The 14,982-nt window shown below is 40.9% G+C and overlaps 1 protein-coding gene across 2 annotated transcripts in view; it reads left to right on the top strand.

The window, feature by feature from the left end:
- The window catches only part of LOC137278153 (ras-specific guanine nucleotide-releasing factor 2-like), an 802,775-nt gene that overhangs the window by 103,386 nt on the left and 684,407 nt on the right, over positions 1-14,982 (top strand). For both annotated transcript variants that reach the window (XM_067810323.1, XM_067810322.1), the window contains one exon: positions 2,664-2,741. In XM_067810323.1, the coding sequence (XP_067666424.1) occupies positions 2,664-2,741 (78 nt within the window). The remainder of the gene's footprint in view (positions 1-2,663; positions 2,742-14,982) is intronic.

Below are 14,982 nucleotides of genomic sequence, written 5' to 3'. Positions count from 1 at the left end.
TTTGATATCTAACAAGAACATCATTCTGACCCAACACAGCCGCTGTTACAGGTCACTGGCGCCCTCCCTCTGCAAGCAGTCAGCGTTTTGCAGTTTATTTTGTTGACAGTTACATCGACAGATTCTTTCATACAAATTCATAAAATCGGTGATTTACAATGTGATTAGGTTCTCTGACAAAATATCCACTTCAGAAGTTTGAGATCAGTTGGATCATTGCATGAAGAGTTACAAACAACTGGGTCCACATGCATTCCATGCCAAACTATAAGTGCCTGCCTCCCTTTGAACTGAACTGAATGTTGACTTGTGCGTTTGCCATTTAACAATGAGGGAGCCTTGTCTTAATTCTTCATATACAGGCACAATGACAGAAATAATCATTTGAATAAGTTTTACTCAATTTAGCTAATGTAATTAGAGTTCACTCAAAACAAAAAGGTGCCTTGTAATTAAAGGGGCACCGATGCAGAGCAATTTGCATGGACTGGTGGTTTCTTTTGTTATTGTTTTTCTCCCGTGAGTACCCGGATAATATCCCAGAATTCATGTGCCTCCCATATGCACAATTGATAGTTTATGAGTAGACTGATCAACAAAGATGACATCATTTTACTTCGTTATTATGAAAACAAATCAAACACCTTGAAGTTTACTCATCTGTCAGTGGTATGAAAAAACGTTGTAGGTATTTATGTTTAGTTCTTTGTCACATTTGTATGCATTTTGAAAGTTAATAAAAAAAAATTTAAAAAAATGGTCTGCTTATACTTACAGTGAATTTCTAACATGATTTTAATAGCTAAACATTGTATAGATTGCCAATGTGAATCATATTTCCCACACACCCTATTGTGATCTAGTGACCTAGTGAATGTTTTCTGTAATACAGATTGTACAGATTCTGCTGAAAGCTGCAAGAAATAAATTTTAAAAAAATGCAAATATTAAATTTAAGACAGACGAAAGTTATAGCAACAATGTCAGGCTATTACCTCATTCAGGAATGTATCCATCAATATCCACATAAAAGAATGATATTCCATTCATCTGAAGCTGGTGAATAATCCTGCTCTATGTCATGTTTCTTAGTACAGTCTAATTTGGGAAAAAGTAACACATCGTTTCACGTCTTTCACATTGGTGAAAACCTGATAAACCTCTCATTGGTCACCCAAGATAGCACACCTGGCAACTAAATGTATGATGTCCGCCATTCTAAGTAAATTAGTTAACCAATAATGAGCAATCAATCAATCAACACACTGGTGGTTAATTCCTTGATGGGAGGATGTTGTCATTACACTCGCACTTTATGACAGGGAGTAGTCAGTATAGATTAGTACATCTACCCACACTGCCTTTTGACAAATCTAAAAGTAATTAATCAATCAGCGTGTTATCAGTTAATCCTTTGATCTATGTTTGTTTTTGTAACTCAGCTGATAAACCCTCTTGCATCACTTACATGCACATATTACATAACATACAATACATTTGCCACTACAGACCTTAATTTATAATGTTGAATATTTACTCCAGACAGGAGAAATGCCAAATGGGAACCTTTGTTGAGTAACCTGAGTTGTGTTACCACTAATTATACCTGTTATAAATTCACTAACTAACCATCAAAAGAAAGATGACAAATAAAAAGTGTAGGTTTACACCATCAAACGCAAGGTATCCGGCCTCCTGACTGTTTAGGTGAAGAAATTCTGCTAATGTGGACCGTAGCCCCAGTCCCTTTGTCCGTCACTGTTGAGGGAGTGAAAACTATGGGGATGAAACTATGGGTGACAACTACTCATTGAAAACTATACATAGCAAACAAGTAGACCATTACTTTTAATCAGTTGTTATGACTTCAGCTCTACAGCAGAATGGGGTATAACCATTCCAGTATGGTTCCCAATCCCCTCAGATTTTGTTGTGTTGCCACTGGTGTTGACTACTCAGTGTATGGGGATTAATGGCTTATTCTGTTTATTGTTGTAACTGGTGTTGACCACTCAGTGTTTGGGTATTGAGAGCTATTTTGTTTGTTGTTTTAACTGGTGTTGACCACTCAGTGTATGGGTATAAATGGCTTATTCTGTTTGTTGTTGTAACTGGTGTTTACCACTCAGTGTTTGGGTATTGATGGCTTATTCTGTTTGTTGTAGTAACTGGTGTTGACCACTCAGTGTTTGGGTATTGATGGCTTATTCTGTTTGTTGTTGTAACTGGTGTTGACCTCTCGGTGTTTGGGTATTGATGGCTTATTCTGTTTGTTGTTGTAACTGGTGTTGACCACTCAGTGTATGGGTATAAATGGCTTATTCTGTTTGTTGTTGTAACTGGTGTTTACCACTCAGTGTTTGGGTATTGATGGCTTATTCTGTTTGTTGTAGTAACTGGTGTTGACCACTCAGTGTTTGGGTATTGATGGCTTATTCTGTTTGTTGTTGTAACTGGTGTTGACCTCTCGGTGTTTGGGTATTGATGGCTTATTCTGTTTGTTGTTGTAACTGGTGTTGACCACTCTGTGTTTGGGTATTGATGGCTTTTTCTGTTTGTTGTAGTAACTGGTGTTGACCACTCAGTGTTTGGGTATTGATGGCTTATTCTGTTTATTGTTGTAACTGGTATGGGTATTAATGGCTTATTCTGTTTATTTTCAGTTACAGAAATTTCATAAGGAAACTGGCTCAAGTCATCAAGTTAATGAAGAAACGGATGAAATAAAAAAGATAAAGAAGGTAAGATCTTTCATTCAAGACATGTTTCTGCTCAAATGATTCCACATCTCACCCCAGTGTACCACAATCCTCTTCAGAATTGCGATTATAATATGGACAGTCCCTGCTTTGAAACCATTCCCCAATTCACACTGGCAGTTGAAAAAGAACATGGCCCAGTAAGCTCAGCTGATTTAACGTTTAGTTTTTCACGCCATTGAATGACCCTTGCTTCTTTGCTTAAGCTTTGTCAAGGATGTGAGTGGCAACTTAGGACAGGACTGCATAAAAATCTACTCATGTAATTGCTCGAGGAGTAGAGGTCAGTAAGTAAGAGTAAGGTCAGTCGCCTTTTCATCACAGTACCAGGCTGTCCTCACAATCTATGACAAAGTCGCTTAACAATGACTGTACTTCAATACTGTGGCATGTGATGTGAGGTAGATCTTTGCCCAAGGGAAGTAGCACAGAGATGAAATAGAGTTCATCATTATCCACTTTGTACAAGGTAACACACATCCCGTGCATGGCTGATATCACTATTGGCATTTGGTTCCATGAACACCTTGATTTCAACTTCACGGCCAAGGAAATTGCTAAGTCAGCACACTGTGCCCTTGGTGTAATAGTATGTAAATTTAAAGCTTGTGGAGGTATGGCTTACAAGGTGTTCAACAAGCTGTATGAAAACCTTGTACAACCGATTCTCTCATATGGAGCTGCGGTGTGGGGCACACATCAGTTTAGTCGCAAAAATGCGGTACAAAACCGAGCATGTAGGTTCTTTCTTAGGGTGGGTAGTAAGTCACCAAACTTATCAGTCCGAGGAGATATGGGCTCGACTTCACCTTTTACGAAGCAAAAATTAGAAATGTTACGACTCTGGTATTACCTACAAAACTGTGACATTAACCGAGTGAGTAGTAAAATCAATGTGTGGTCCCAAAATTGTTGTAAATGATGGACCAACAAGATTCTCACATTTATCAGTTCATGGCAGTTGCCTATTTTAGACATGTTCAGTTTAAGACCTTAAGACATAAATTACATTAAGGCCTGGCTTATATCGAATGATCATCACGACTGGTTACGCCAGCTGTGGAATGATAGAGAGCTCTCCAACGTTAACAAACTTAGAACATAAAGACTTTTTAAGAACTCACTTAACACTGAATCATATGTGCAACTCATCATGGACCGATCTTATGGCAGTTCACGCACCAAATTACGTACAGGTACTTTATCTCTTGAAGTAGAGATTAGGACATTCTCACGACCAATTGTCCCTTTGGATGAAAGGATTTGTAAAATGTGTGACTCTAATGCATGCAACTGTATGCAAGTTTTATTCTGATTTAAGATATGATCTATGGAAACACATTACCTCCTTGGAGCCCTACTTCCCGAATCTTTGGCGGGTGTGGGTAGGGGATGTGTGCGTGTGTGGGGGGTGCGTGTATGTATGTATCGATGGTATACAGGTGTGATGTGTATTGTATGTAATGTATGTGTGATCTTGTGTCTCATAGGCCAACTGGCAGGGTGCTGTTTTTAATATATGGTGATATGTATATATATTTTGTACCACAGCACGTGACACATAAATAAAATAATTTTCTTCTTCTTTTCTTCTTCTTCTTCACTATTAGTGTTGTTGGTTCAAAAACTGTGCCGTTACCAGGAGACCAGACTGATGAAGTTCTACAACATCAGTCACTCATATCCTGCATAGCTAGTGGGAAGCATAGGCTGTCTCCTTCAGTACCCTTCCATTCTTTAGATAAACAAGCATTTGCTGTGAAAAGCCATCATCAAAGCTGAATCCTATGTCTCATGAGGGTTCATTGCAGCTAGAAGGGGAAGAGCAGTGAACGTGTAGGCTTGGCAGATGGTAGACTGTACCATAGAATGGGAGACTTCCACTGATGAGGTTGTTGATAATGGGATTAACAGGCACATGCACAGCCTGTAGTGGTGTAAATCTTCAGAACCCTGACGGGACGAAGCACAAGATCTTCCGTGTTGTCTAGCTTGAGTATGATGGACTATGGTGATAAACTTAATGTTCTATCTGGCTGCCCTGGCAGTTGGTTCTTAGCCATGAAGTCCCATCAAAGACCCAGAAAAACTCTTGTCATGCCGTTTCCTCTTCCCCGCACACAAAAAATTCTCATTATTGTAATATTAAGTAAATTAAATTTACATCAAGAATAGCTTAGACATTCCTCCTTCAACATTATAAGTTGTTCACTGGTCACGAGGGGTGCATGGGTTGATGTACCCTCGATGTTTGTTTATGTTCCCTGATCCCGAAGATGGACAGAATCAAAGCCTTAGGAAACTCTCATTGTCTTATATATGAGGATCTTAATGTGCGTCTACAACAGTCTTTGGATACTTTTAAATTTTTAACTTACCTTATCATAGGTCTTATGCATATTACCTCAAGCTTCGCTAGAAGCGATCAAACAGTCGTTGAATCGCCATTCCCTAGATGGCTACCTCATGTAATCCATGAATGTAGTCACGGAAGTGACGTGATCTCCCCACTCGCGCAAGCACGAACAATCCAAAATCACTTTTACTTCTAGTGTTCATCTGTTCAGATGATGTTCGATTTAAGTTTACCTACTTTGTGGTTCAATAAAGTTGTTTCCTGACGGGTAGGTATAGTTTGTATCCCTTAGGTGTGTGTCAAGCTAAGGGATTATTTAATTGCACTTACCTTGTTACCTCGTTTTATTTTTTCTCTCACTTCGGGGTGGGTTTGTCAAGCATTGTGTGTGAATGAGGCATGATGTCTGTTGGGAATTATAACTTGCTGGTTTTCCTTCCTCCATGTGGGTTTCCATGTCGATTGGTGTTCTTGGCCATGTTTCACTGTTTTTATATGTTTTTTTTGTGCTACATTGTGATGTAGCGCAGGCAGCCATTTTGGTTATTTGCCCTTCGCTGTCACGAGCTCATGGGCATGCCTACTTTATAGTGGGGGTGCGTTGGTGCTGCATTTCTGGTATAGAGGTGTTTTTCTCTCCTCCTAGCATTGGTTTCAATGTTTTGTTATGTGGATGTTTTGTCTGTTGCAGTTAACTGTGTATGACTTGCCAGTTTTGCACTCTCTGCAAGGGGCAGAAAGATCCTCACCCTTGGTGTCCGGATTGTGCATCTAAAGCCTGCTTGATTGATGGTCGTTGCCGGTATTGTGAAGTGTGGAACTCACGATCCCCACAACGCCTTTTGGAGGAGGATTCCCGTTCTGCTAGGGGTAGACGTCGATTACATTCTTGGTCCAGATCAACTCGGCGCTCCTCTAGGACTTGGTGCTCACGGTCGCCTGAGTCATATCGGGTCTCATCTAAGACTTAGAAGAGCAGTTCTTTTGCCCAGATTATGATGAGGAGGCAGGGGATGTTGGCAATGATGATGGGACTTACTTACCCTTATCATCAGTCTTTGAGTGGATCACTGACAGGCTACCAGACTGCCCTTCTCCTTCGGCGGATTCTAGCAACCCAGCAGCTCTTCACTTGTCCCCAGAGCTGCTCATCCCACCACATCCTATGGTTGTGGACGCCATGGCACTTTTAGATGAGGATTTTGCAAAGCTATCCTTAAACCTGACTATTAGAGCATCTAAGTCCAGGAGGTCTGATTATAAAATTCACAGCTTGGATTTCACGGACAGTGGGGCTGTCCAGGATGAATCCCTCAAACATCTATTGGGCTCCTCCCAGTCTTCCTACAAGGTACAGGATTCCAAATTGGCGGCCATCGATACTGAACTCAAGCGCATGCTTAAGCCGTTTTCCGTGCTGGCTTCTGCTACCTTGGCGGCAGCGACAGACTTATCCGACGATAACGCCTCAAGGATTGACCACCTTACTAAGATCTTTGCTTGGCAGAATAAGGTGCTCCACGATCTTCTCGGACATGTGCAGGCGGCTTTGCCCATGACAACATCGGTACGTCGCTCTGGCTTCCTTGATGCTTGTAGTTGGCAGGAGGAGTTCAAGCGGCAGTTGCTTCGTGCGCCTTTCACCTGTAAGTTCCTCTTTGATGAAAGAATCCCTGCAGTATATAAACAACATGTGGAATTAACCAACACAGAGGTGGCCTTATCATCCTTTGAGGCATTGGGATCAGCCTTTCGTGGCAGAGCCAGAGGCAGTGGAAAAAAGAGGTATATCCCAAGGAGGGAGTCTATCCATTCCTCCTTTGGAAGGGGGCGCGGCCATGTGAAGAATGCCGACACCCAGTGCAAGCCCCAGGAACGCGGCCGTGATACTTCTTCAACGCCCGGACAAGGTAGGGGCAAGTGCCCCTACTCTGGACGTTGAAGCCAGGGACTTCTACGACTGTGACCTCCCACCCCCAGTCGTAACGATTCACCCAACTCCAGTAGGTGGGAGACTAGGGATCTTCTGGGCCAACTGGTCATTCCAGGGGTACCCATATGTGAGCAAGATCCTAAAGTCCGGCTACAAACTGCCATTGGTCGGGACTTCCACTCCCCAGTCGCGTGTGTATTCACAAGATCAACAAGCTCTCCTAGCATTGAAAAACATCGACATTCTGTTGACGAAGAGAGCGGTAGAGACAGTGCTGGAGCCTCATCTCTCCCCGGGGTTCTACTCACACATCTTCCTAGTACCAAAAAAAGATTCCAACAAAAAGTGTATGATCCACACAATGGGAACTTTCAACAGCCTATATCTAGCCGAATCTCCACACTTCCAGATGACGTCATTGGAACAGATCCGAGCCAAATTGTCACCCATAGCTTGGCTAGGCAGTCTGGATCTACAAGACGCCTATCTGCACGTCCCCATTTTCGCACACCACAGGAAGTACCTGAGTTTGTTTTCAGTGGGTGCACTACCAGTGGAGGGTGCTTCTGTTTGGAATTTCTACGACCCCATGGCTTTTCACTTGGATCACGCTGCCTGTTACCCACTCTCTTCATCTCAAGGGAGTAGATTTCGATCTGTACATAGATGACTGTCTTCTCAACCACTGCAATCCTCAGTTGCTACGCAAACAGTTGGACTTCTGTTACATCAGTCGGGGTGGATTGTCAACAACGAGAAGTCACGTCTGGAGCCAACGCAAGAGTTGATGTTCATTGGAGGGCTGTTTCTGACCCGGGTCTATTTTGTTAGAGTTCCTCCCGATTGGCGGCGGAAGATTCTCACTTTTGCGGATCGAGGCCTATCTCAACCACTGACCCTAAGAGAGTAGCAGTCACTGTTGGGTCTCTTGACATCGGTGCAAGATTTAACTCTCAGAGGACGTCTCATGCTACAGCCATTGCAGAGGTTCCTGGTGGCGTTTATCCGGGAGAACGACCTCAAGTCAAGTTCCTTCTGTCTCCACACCTGCATCGGTACTTCCGGTGGCGGATGGTAGAGTCGAATGTCTGCTCCGGTGTTTGAGAGACTTCAGCCACGATCACGAGCTGTTTGTGGATGCATCCCTGCTGATGTGGGGCGCTCACTTGAACGGCCAGACAACCTCGGGCTGTGGTCCGGTGCTGAAAAACAGTGGCACATCAACAACCTAGAACTGCAAGCCGTCATCTTGGCAGTGCGTCACTGGTTACCAACATTAGTAAACACCAAACTCCTGTTCCTTCGCAACTCAAAGCATCTTAGAGGCAGTACCTTGGGGACTTATCTGTCAGCTCTGAACTCCATCTTGGTGATTAAGCCGGATAAACAGACTTCCAAGGTACCAGAGGTTATTGCTCTAGTTAAGGTTTTCAAGTTGGAGGACCAGAAAGTCAAGTTTTGTCCTCCAGCTTGGGACCTCAACATGTTCCTGCAACATCTCAGAGGGCCTATGTATGAGTCTTTAGAGGAAGCCTCTTTCGAACATTTATCTAAGAAGACGGTCTTCCTACTAGCTTTGGCTACTGCGGCTAGAGTTAGTGAAATTCATGCCCTGGACGTGACGCAGGTTCGCTTTGAGCAGTCAAGACATGGACGAGCCCACTTGGGTCTCCTGTGGGATTTTGTGGCCAAGAACCAGCTCCCTGGACAGCCAGACAGTCTGTTCTCCATTCCTCCATTATCTTTAGTCTTGGGACAACATGACTTGGAGGAGGAGCTGTTGTGTCCCGTCAGAGCCCTCAGATGTTACATCAGGAAGTTGGCTTCTAAGAGACGTTCCTCTAAAAGACTGTTCATGACGTTTTCATCTACCTGCAAAGGGGAAGTGAACAGGAATACAGTCGCCTTATGGCTTCGTTCCACGATCCTGGCGGCTTATGATGCCAAGCATCTACCTCACCCGGTGGCAAACAACCCACATGAGATCAGAGCGTTGACATCTGCCATGGCCCTCCATAGGAATTGTACAGTGCCCCAGATTATGGAGGGCTGCTTTTGGAAGTCGTCGACCGTCTTTGCTTCCCACTACCTGAGGGACTTGATGGTTGAGGACATGGAGGGGCTATAGTCTTTTGGTCCATTGGTGGTTGCCCAGCAACTTACCTTGCCGGCCGCCCATTAGGTAATTACATTTTCGCTTACCATTGGTCTTAAGATTAACCTCACCCTCAAGGTGCGTCGGTTTTTCTTTGGAGTTCCCTTGGGTTACTCTTTTGTCCGGTTTGTCCTGTGACTGTTGGCATGGGTCTCCCAGGTCTCCTATGCATGTGCTCTGTTTGCTGAGGGATGGCCCTCTGAAGTCCACACCACCATCCATCTGTCGAAGCCATATGCTTAAGACCTATGGTAAGGTAAGTTAAAAATTTATTAAAATCTAAATATTTTAGATATTTAAATACTTACCTTACAATAGGGCGGTGACTCCCTCCCAACGCTGGATGCTCCTCCCCACTCTGGACTCTTCGGACCCTCCTGTTTCAACATATTTAAATGTTATGGTTTGAGAGAATTTTGAAAATAAGTTACTTCAGATTCAATTAATTATCAACAGGTGGATAAAAAGAGTAACTACAGCAATTCTATTTAAATTCCTCTGGAGTAGTAAACCTGATAAGATCAAAAGCATGGTGGCTTGTGAGCCTGTTAAGTGGTTGGATTTGGTATGGTTGAAGCTTCTTCTTATTTAGTTTTCTAAAATTGTTTTGGATGAGAAAGTTGGATAATGGCTATTAATCCAAATAGAAATGTTTGTGCTATTCTTACCAGTGTGTATTTTCTGTATATTTTGTTGTTAATAGTGTTTAGTGTTTTGAATAATAATTATGATGGATCACAATTCGTATAATAGATGGTCAGCTTTCTTAAGATTTTGGTAGCAGGCTGTCCGGAAATTATCTGCCTTTGGTTTTCTATTTGTTACTTCCGGGAGGCTGCTGGAGATTTCTGTAGTGTTGGCAATGGTTGTATGTGCCTGAACTTTTGGGAAATGACTGAATATATACATAAAGGTTAGTTGCCGTGTTGAGACTGACACACGTTACTGGAGTGTAAATAGCTGTAAATGTTTGATCTACATTAACCGCTGTCAGACCGATTGCTGTGCTACATTCTGCATGTTTCTCTCTCGCACTAAGACTTTGGTGAGTTTGCTATATTATATTTTGTGACCCATTGCCTTAGATTTTATCTCATATGTATTGTATTTGAAATCGGTATTGTGAAATTTACTTGTGACTTAGTATAACATGCACTCTTTGCCAAATAATACAAAATTTGGATGTTTTTTACTTGTCTTTGTTCTGTTTGACTTGTTCGCAGGGAGTTTCTTACATTGTTTGTCACGGCAAAATTTTTAATCGTAACACTATGCTTCCTCACCCAAACTACAAAATTTATCTGTATGTGGTAATTTTTTCCAGGTACACTCTCCAAAGATAGTAAGAATGATTTGTGGCTTGAGAGTACTTTTGCTTTGACAACCTCATTTGGTGAAGATATCACAGGACCAATTTATTAGAACAAGCACTTAAAAATTGGTAAAGGGGTTATTTTCTGTTCTGCTTGGTTTAAGAGAGTTGTTTGTCATGTTCATGATTTTATAATTTGGAGGGAACACATCATACTTTTGAGGAATTTCAGAACACATTTTAACTTGAATTAAATCTTCTTCATTACAATGGTCATATCATGGCTTTTAAAAGTTACCAAACTAAAATAATGATAATGGAACCTACTTCTTTTGAGCAGTTAGATGGTAATACAGTTAAACGAAAAGTGATGTCTGTTAAGAGGGAAGCCAAATGTTACTGTTATGTTTTGATTGCATCTGATGTTAACTTAAAATTCATGGATGATAGGGAATATTGTATGTCTGCTGAACTTGAAAGAGAAAACATATTTAAAAAATCTCTAACGACTACAAGGGATACTAAACTTGAGTGGTTTCAGTTCAGGATTATACATTGTATTCTATCAACTAATTCGCCTTTATTTAAGGTCAAATTAGCTTAAAGCAACTTTTGTACCTTCTGTGACCATGTGACCTCCTGCCACTCCCCACTTGTTCTTATACTGTGAACACGTGCAACCTTTTGGGAAATGTTTAACTACAATTAATTAATGGTAAATGTCCACATGTTCATGACATGAAATTGGACCTGCATTGGACCTGTGTTTAGTTTTACACCACTCTTGTCAATAATTCAACTATATGGTGACAGTCTGTAAATAATCAAGTCTGGACCAGAAAATCCAGTGATAAACAACATGAGCATCAATATGCGCAATTGGAAACTGATGACATGTCAACCAAGTCAGCAAGTCTGACCACCAAATCCTGTTAGTTGCATCCTACGACAAGCATGGTCATCCTTTATGGCAAGCATGGGTTGCTGAAGGCCTAATCTACCTCGGACATTCACAGGTCTCGGTTTTGTTAGACAGTGTAAAACCATGAAGGTCGGGAAATCCCTCCCCATTCGGTTTTGCATTGTTTATCAAAACCTTGGAGGCATGTATTCTCCTCTACATATATACTGATAATGTGTTTCATGTGATATTGTTGTTCCCTAAATTCTTCATATATAAATGTAAGGTATTAAAAACTACTCTTAATTTAACATTTCATACATTATTTACAACATTGGTATGTTATTGAAAAGAATATATCCTTTAGTAAAAGTGAACAAGGTAAGTTTTATAAATAGTGCATGTTATATCTTGATTTAGCAAATTTTAAATGACTTTCTTCTTACTTTCTTCTTGCACCCTAATAAAAAAAATACAGGCTGAATGAACTTAAACAAACTTCTGAATATAGTTGAAACTATAAGTATGACTGGTGAGTGAATGTGGTGTGGTGTTGTAGTTTTGTTTGTGTGGCATTCAAGAATTTCTTGTATAGCCATGACACAACTTTAAAAAAATGTTCATCTGTAAAGTTGTGTCATTGCTGGTGTAGCCATCATTTTCGTACCCCGTCGCAACATGGAACAGAGAACTATGTATTCAGCAGCATCTATACACCTATACATCCTGTTTCAAGTCAAAGTCATTGTTTATTTGTGTGTGAGGCCACCAGCCCATATACAATGTACAGCGGTTACAAAGAAATTTTACATTCTTGTTTCTTGTTAATGCGATGTCTGATGAACTGTTGTACCCTATGTCTTTTGTGACAGCCTACATTGGGATATTACGCAGACAACAGTCAATTTGGGTTACCTTGATCTTATTTTCAATATGACCATGACACTCTGTCCACTTTTCAAACTTATGTCAACACAGTATCTCATACATTGCAACCAATGGCCTCAATTTTGTTGACCGGCTACAATGGGTGATTATCCAGACACCAATCATTTTGCACACCTCATGTGTGAGTTAAAAGTAAAAAATAGTGAATATGTTAGAAATATTTCATTTTTCTTTAGTGACAGGGGACATTGCCACATTAGTGTCAAACACTTGTTCTTTGTTAAAAGTTAAAAGTGAAGTTTTCTTGCAAAGAACCTAAGAGTCACTTGGCTCTATTGCCTTTTCTGTAACACAAGAAGCAGGAAATTGAAATTATCAGTTATTAAGAAAGAACATGTTGCCCCATTTTGGTGTGTCCAGAATTGGTACATTCCCATGGGTAACTGATTGTTGAATCTTGTGGCAACAGATCTATCTGAGGATTGGTGTTTAGAAGATACACTGCCTTGAAGATCTGTGAGTGTATCTTCCACTCTACTTGGATGGATGGTCTGACTGTGTTGGAGTATCTACGATGACGTTCTTCACTGCTGACACTGACTTGCTCTTGCCCAGATTGCAAGGGACTCTTGGATAAGCTTGATCTCCCAGTCTTGGAGGTGCGATGATCCTGTTGAGCCCACATGATTGATAAACCACACCACTAGTGTTAAATTGGAATTGGTTGAAATCTCAATAGATGATTGGTTCATTACACATAAGTATGACAAAAACTTGTGGTTCTCTGTTTTTTTATTTACTTTAGAAACTGTGCAAATTACAACTGTAAAATGATGCAACTAGCTACTTTAAAGTGATGACCAATCTGTGTACTCCTTTACAGACATATGTCTCTGTAAGCCATTTAATGTAGGGTGGTGACTGAGTGACAAAGGTAGAATGGTCAGCACTTTGGGATCAATGATACATAGGAGCAGTTTAAGAGTCTCAGGAATGCACATAGAACAGAACTCTTCCTTAAATGTTTCTCTTTCATCATTCATCATTCAAAGCCCACCTGAAGATCTATCTGTTCAACAACTATCTTTGACTCTAGACTGTCTTTGCTAAAGCACTTTTAGCGTATACAGATGTGTGAAAAAGCACTATACAAATGGAACTATTATTGTTATTATTAAGAACAGGCAAGTAACAAATCTGTTGCTGATTATGTGGTATCATTACTGGGACTTACTACAAGTTGTGATTTGGGGGCAACATTGAATGAAAGGTTGAGAAATCAGTTAGTAGTTGGGCTACGAAATGTTGCTGTCCAAAGGAAACTTCTGAAGATGGCATAACGTTTGTGCGTGCCATGTTAATTTCAACATTGATGGAGCTTGCAGCAATGGACCGTTGTGAACTGAATCTGGAGACTGTGCACCTGGAAATTACAAAAAAACCTCAAATTTAATTCTGGCCAGTGCAGTGTTTCAGATGTGGAAGACCATCATACTTAGCTAATGTCTGTCAACACATTGACAAGCTATGCGATTTGTGTGGAAAGTGAGGACACTTAAAGGAATGTGTGCAACTCTAGGTTCAGGGGTTAGAAACACTGACATCAGGGTTCAAGGTCCCAACAACACGTAAACAAACATGGCAGATGTTACTGAGCGAACGTAAATGCTGTGAATACAGGGTCCAAAAAGGAAAAACAATGTGACACCGAAAACAGTGAGGATCTCAGGGATTGTTTGAACAGGAACAATTACAGTTATTGTGAATAATTGTAAGTAAACTTACCTCTAGATTATGGTTGCTTTAATCTGTGGTTTCCACGTACAGAAATGAAATGAAAATTCACACTCTGTCATTGCTATCCCTAGTGGTGTGATGTTAAACTAATCCCCAGAGTTATCTTCCCTGGTGTGACATCACCCATTGTTTGTTTGAGAAACCTTACCATTTCTTTTTTTTTTTCACTTTTTTTCTCACATGACCTATCTAAACTCTAGAGGAAGGTGGGAAGGTAATGGTGGGACATAGATCCCATGATTCAGAGGTTTCTATATAACTGTAATTGTTCTTTTCTTTTTGGTACCTCCCAGATAGCTATGACCAAGATTAATAATTGTCAGGTTAATCATAACCATAGGGTAGGATTAATAGTGTGAAGTTTTCTTCTTAAAGAAGATGGTGTTACGACTGGTCTCTTGATGACACCTTTGGTGTCTTTTCTGACGTCATTTCCTGTCTGGTGACTTCAAATCCAGTCTCATGACATTATTTCCAATCTAGTGACGTTACTTCCAGTTTATTGTCTATCTTAGTCTAGTTTCATCAATTCTGACTGATGATGTCATCTGTTATGGCATCACTTCCTGTTGAAGATATTACTCCCGGTTCATAACTCCTTGATCCAATGTTCTATATCAATTTGTTAGCTTAAAGTGTTCCTTCCTAATGACATCACTTCCAGTAGCTTTTAATACAAATGTTCTACTCTAGGTGGATAGAGGCTACTCCCTGATGTATTTATACACTTCAGTGCATAGGTAGTGTCAAGGGAGAATCAATTTGACCTTGAACCATATAAGGTAGGCTGGTGCTAGATACCACATTCTCAACAGATACTGAACCTCAAGCAGCTACTGATGATGCTAGAGCCCTAATCTCCTGAGGCAAAAACTTTTTAG

Source organism: Haliotis asinina, chromosome 3 (assembly GCF_037392515.1).
Source record: "Haliotis asinina isolate JCU_RB_2024 chromosome 3, JCU_Hal_asi_v2, whole genome shotgun sequence".
Lineage (NCBI taxonomy): Eukaryota > Metazoa > Mollusca > Gastropoda > Lepetellida > Haliotidae > Haliotis > Haliotis asinina.
Note: the sequence above shows the minus strand (reverse complement) of the source record. Positions and strands in the feature narration are given on the sequence as shown.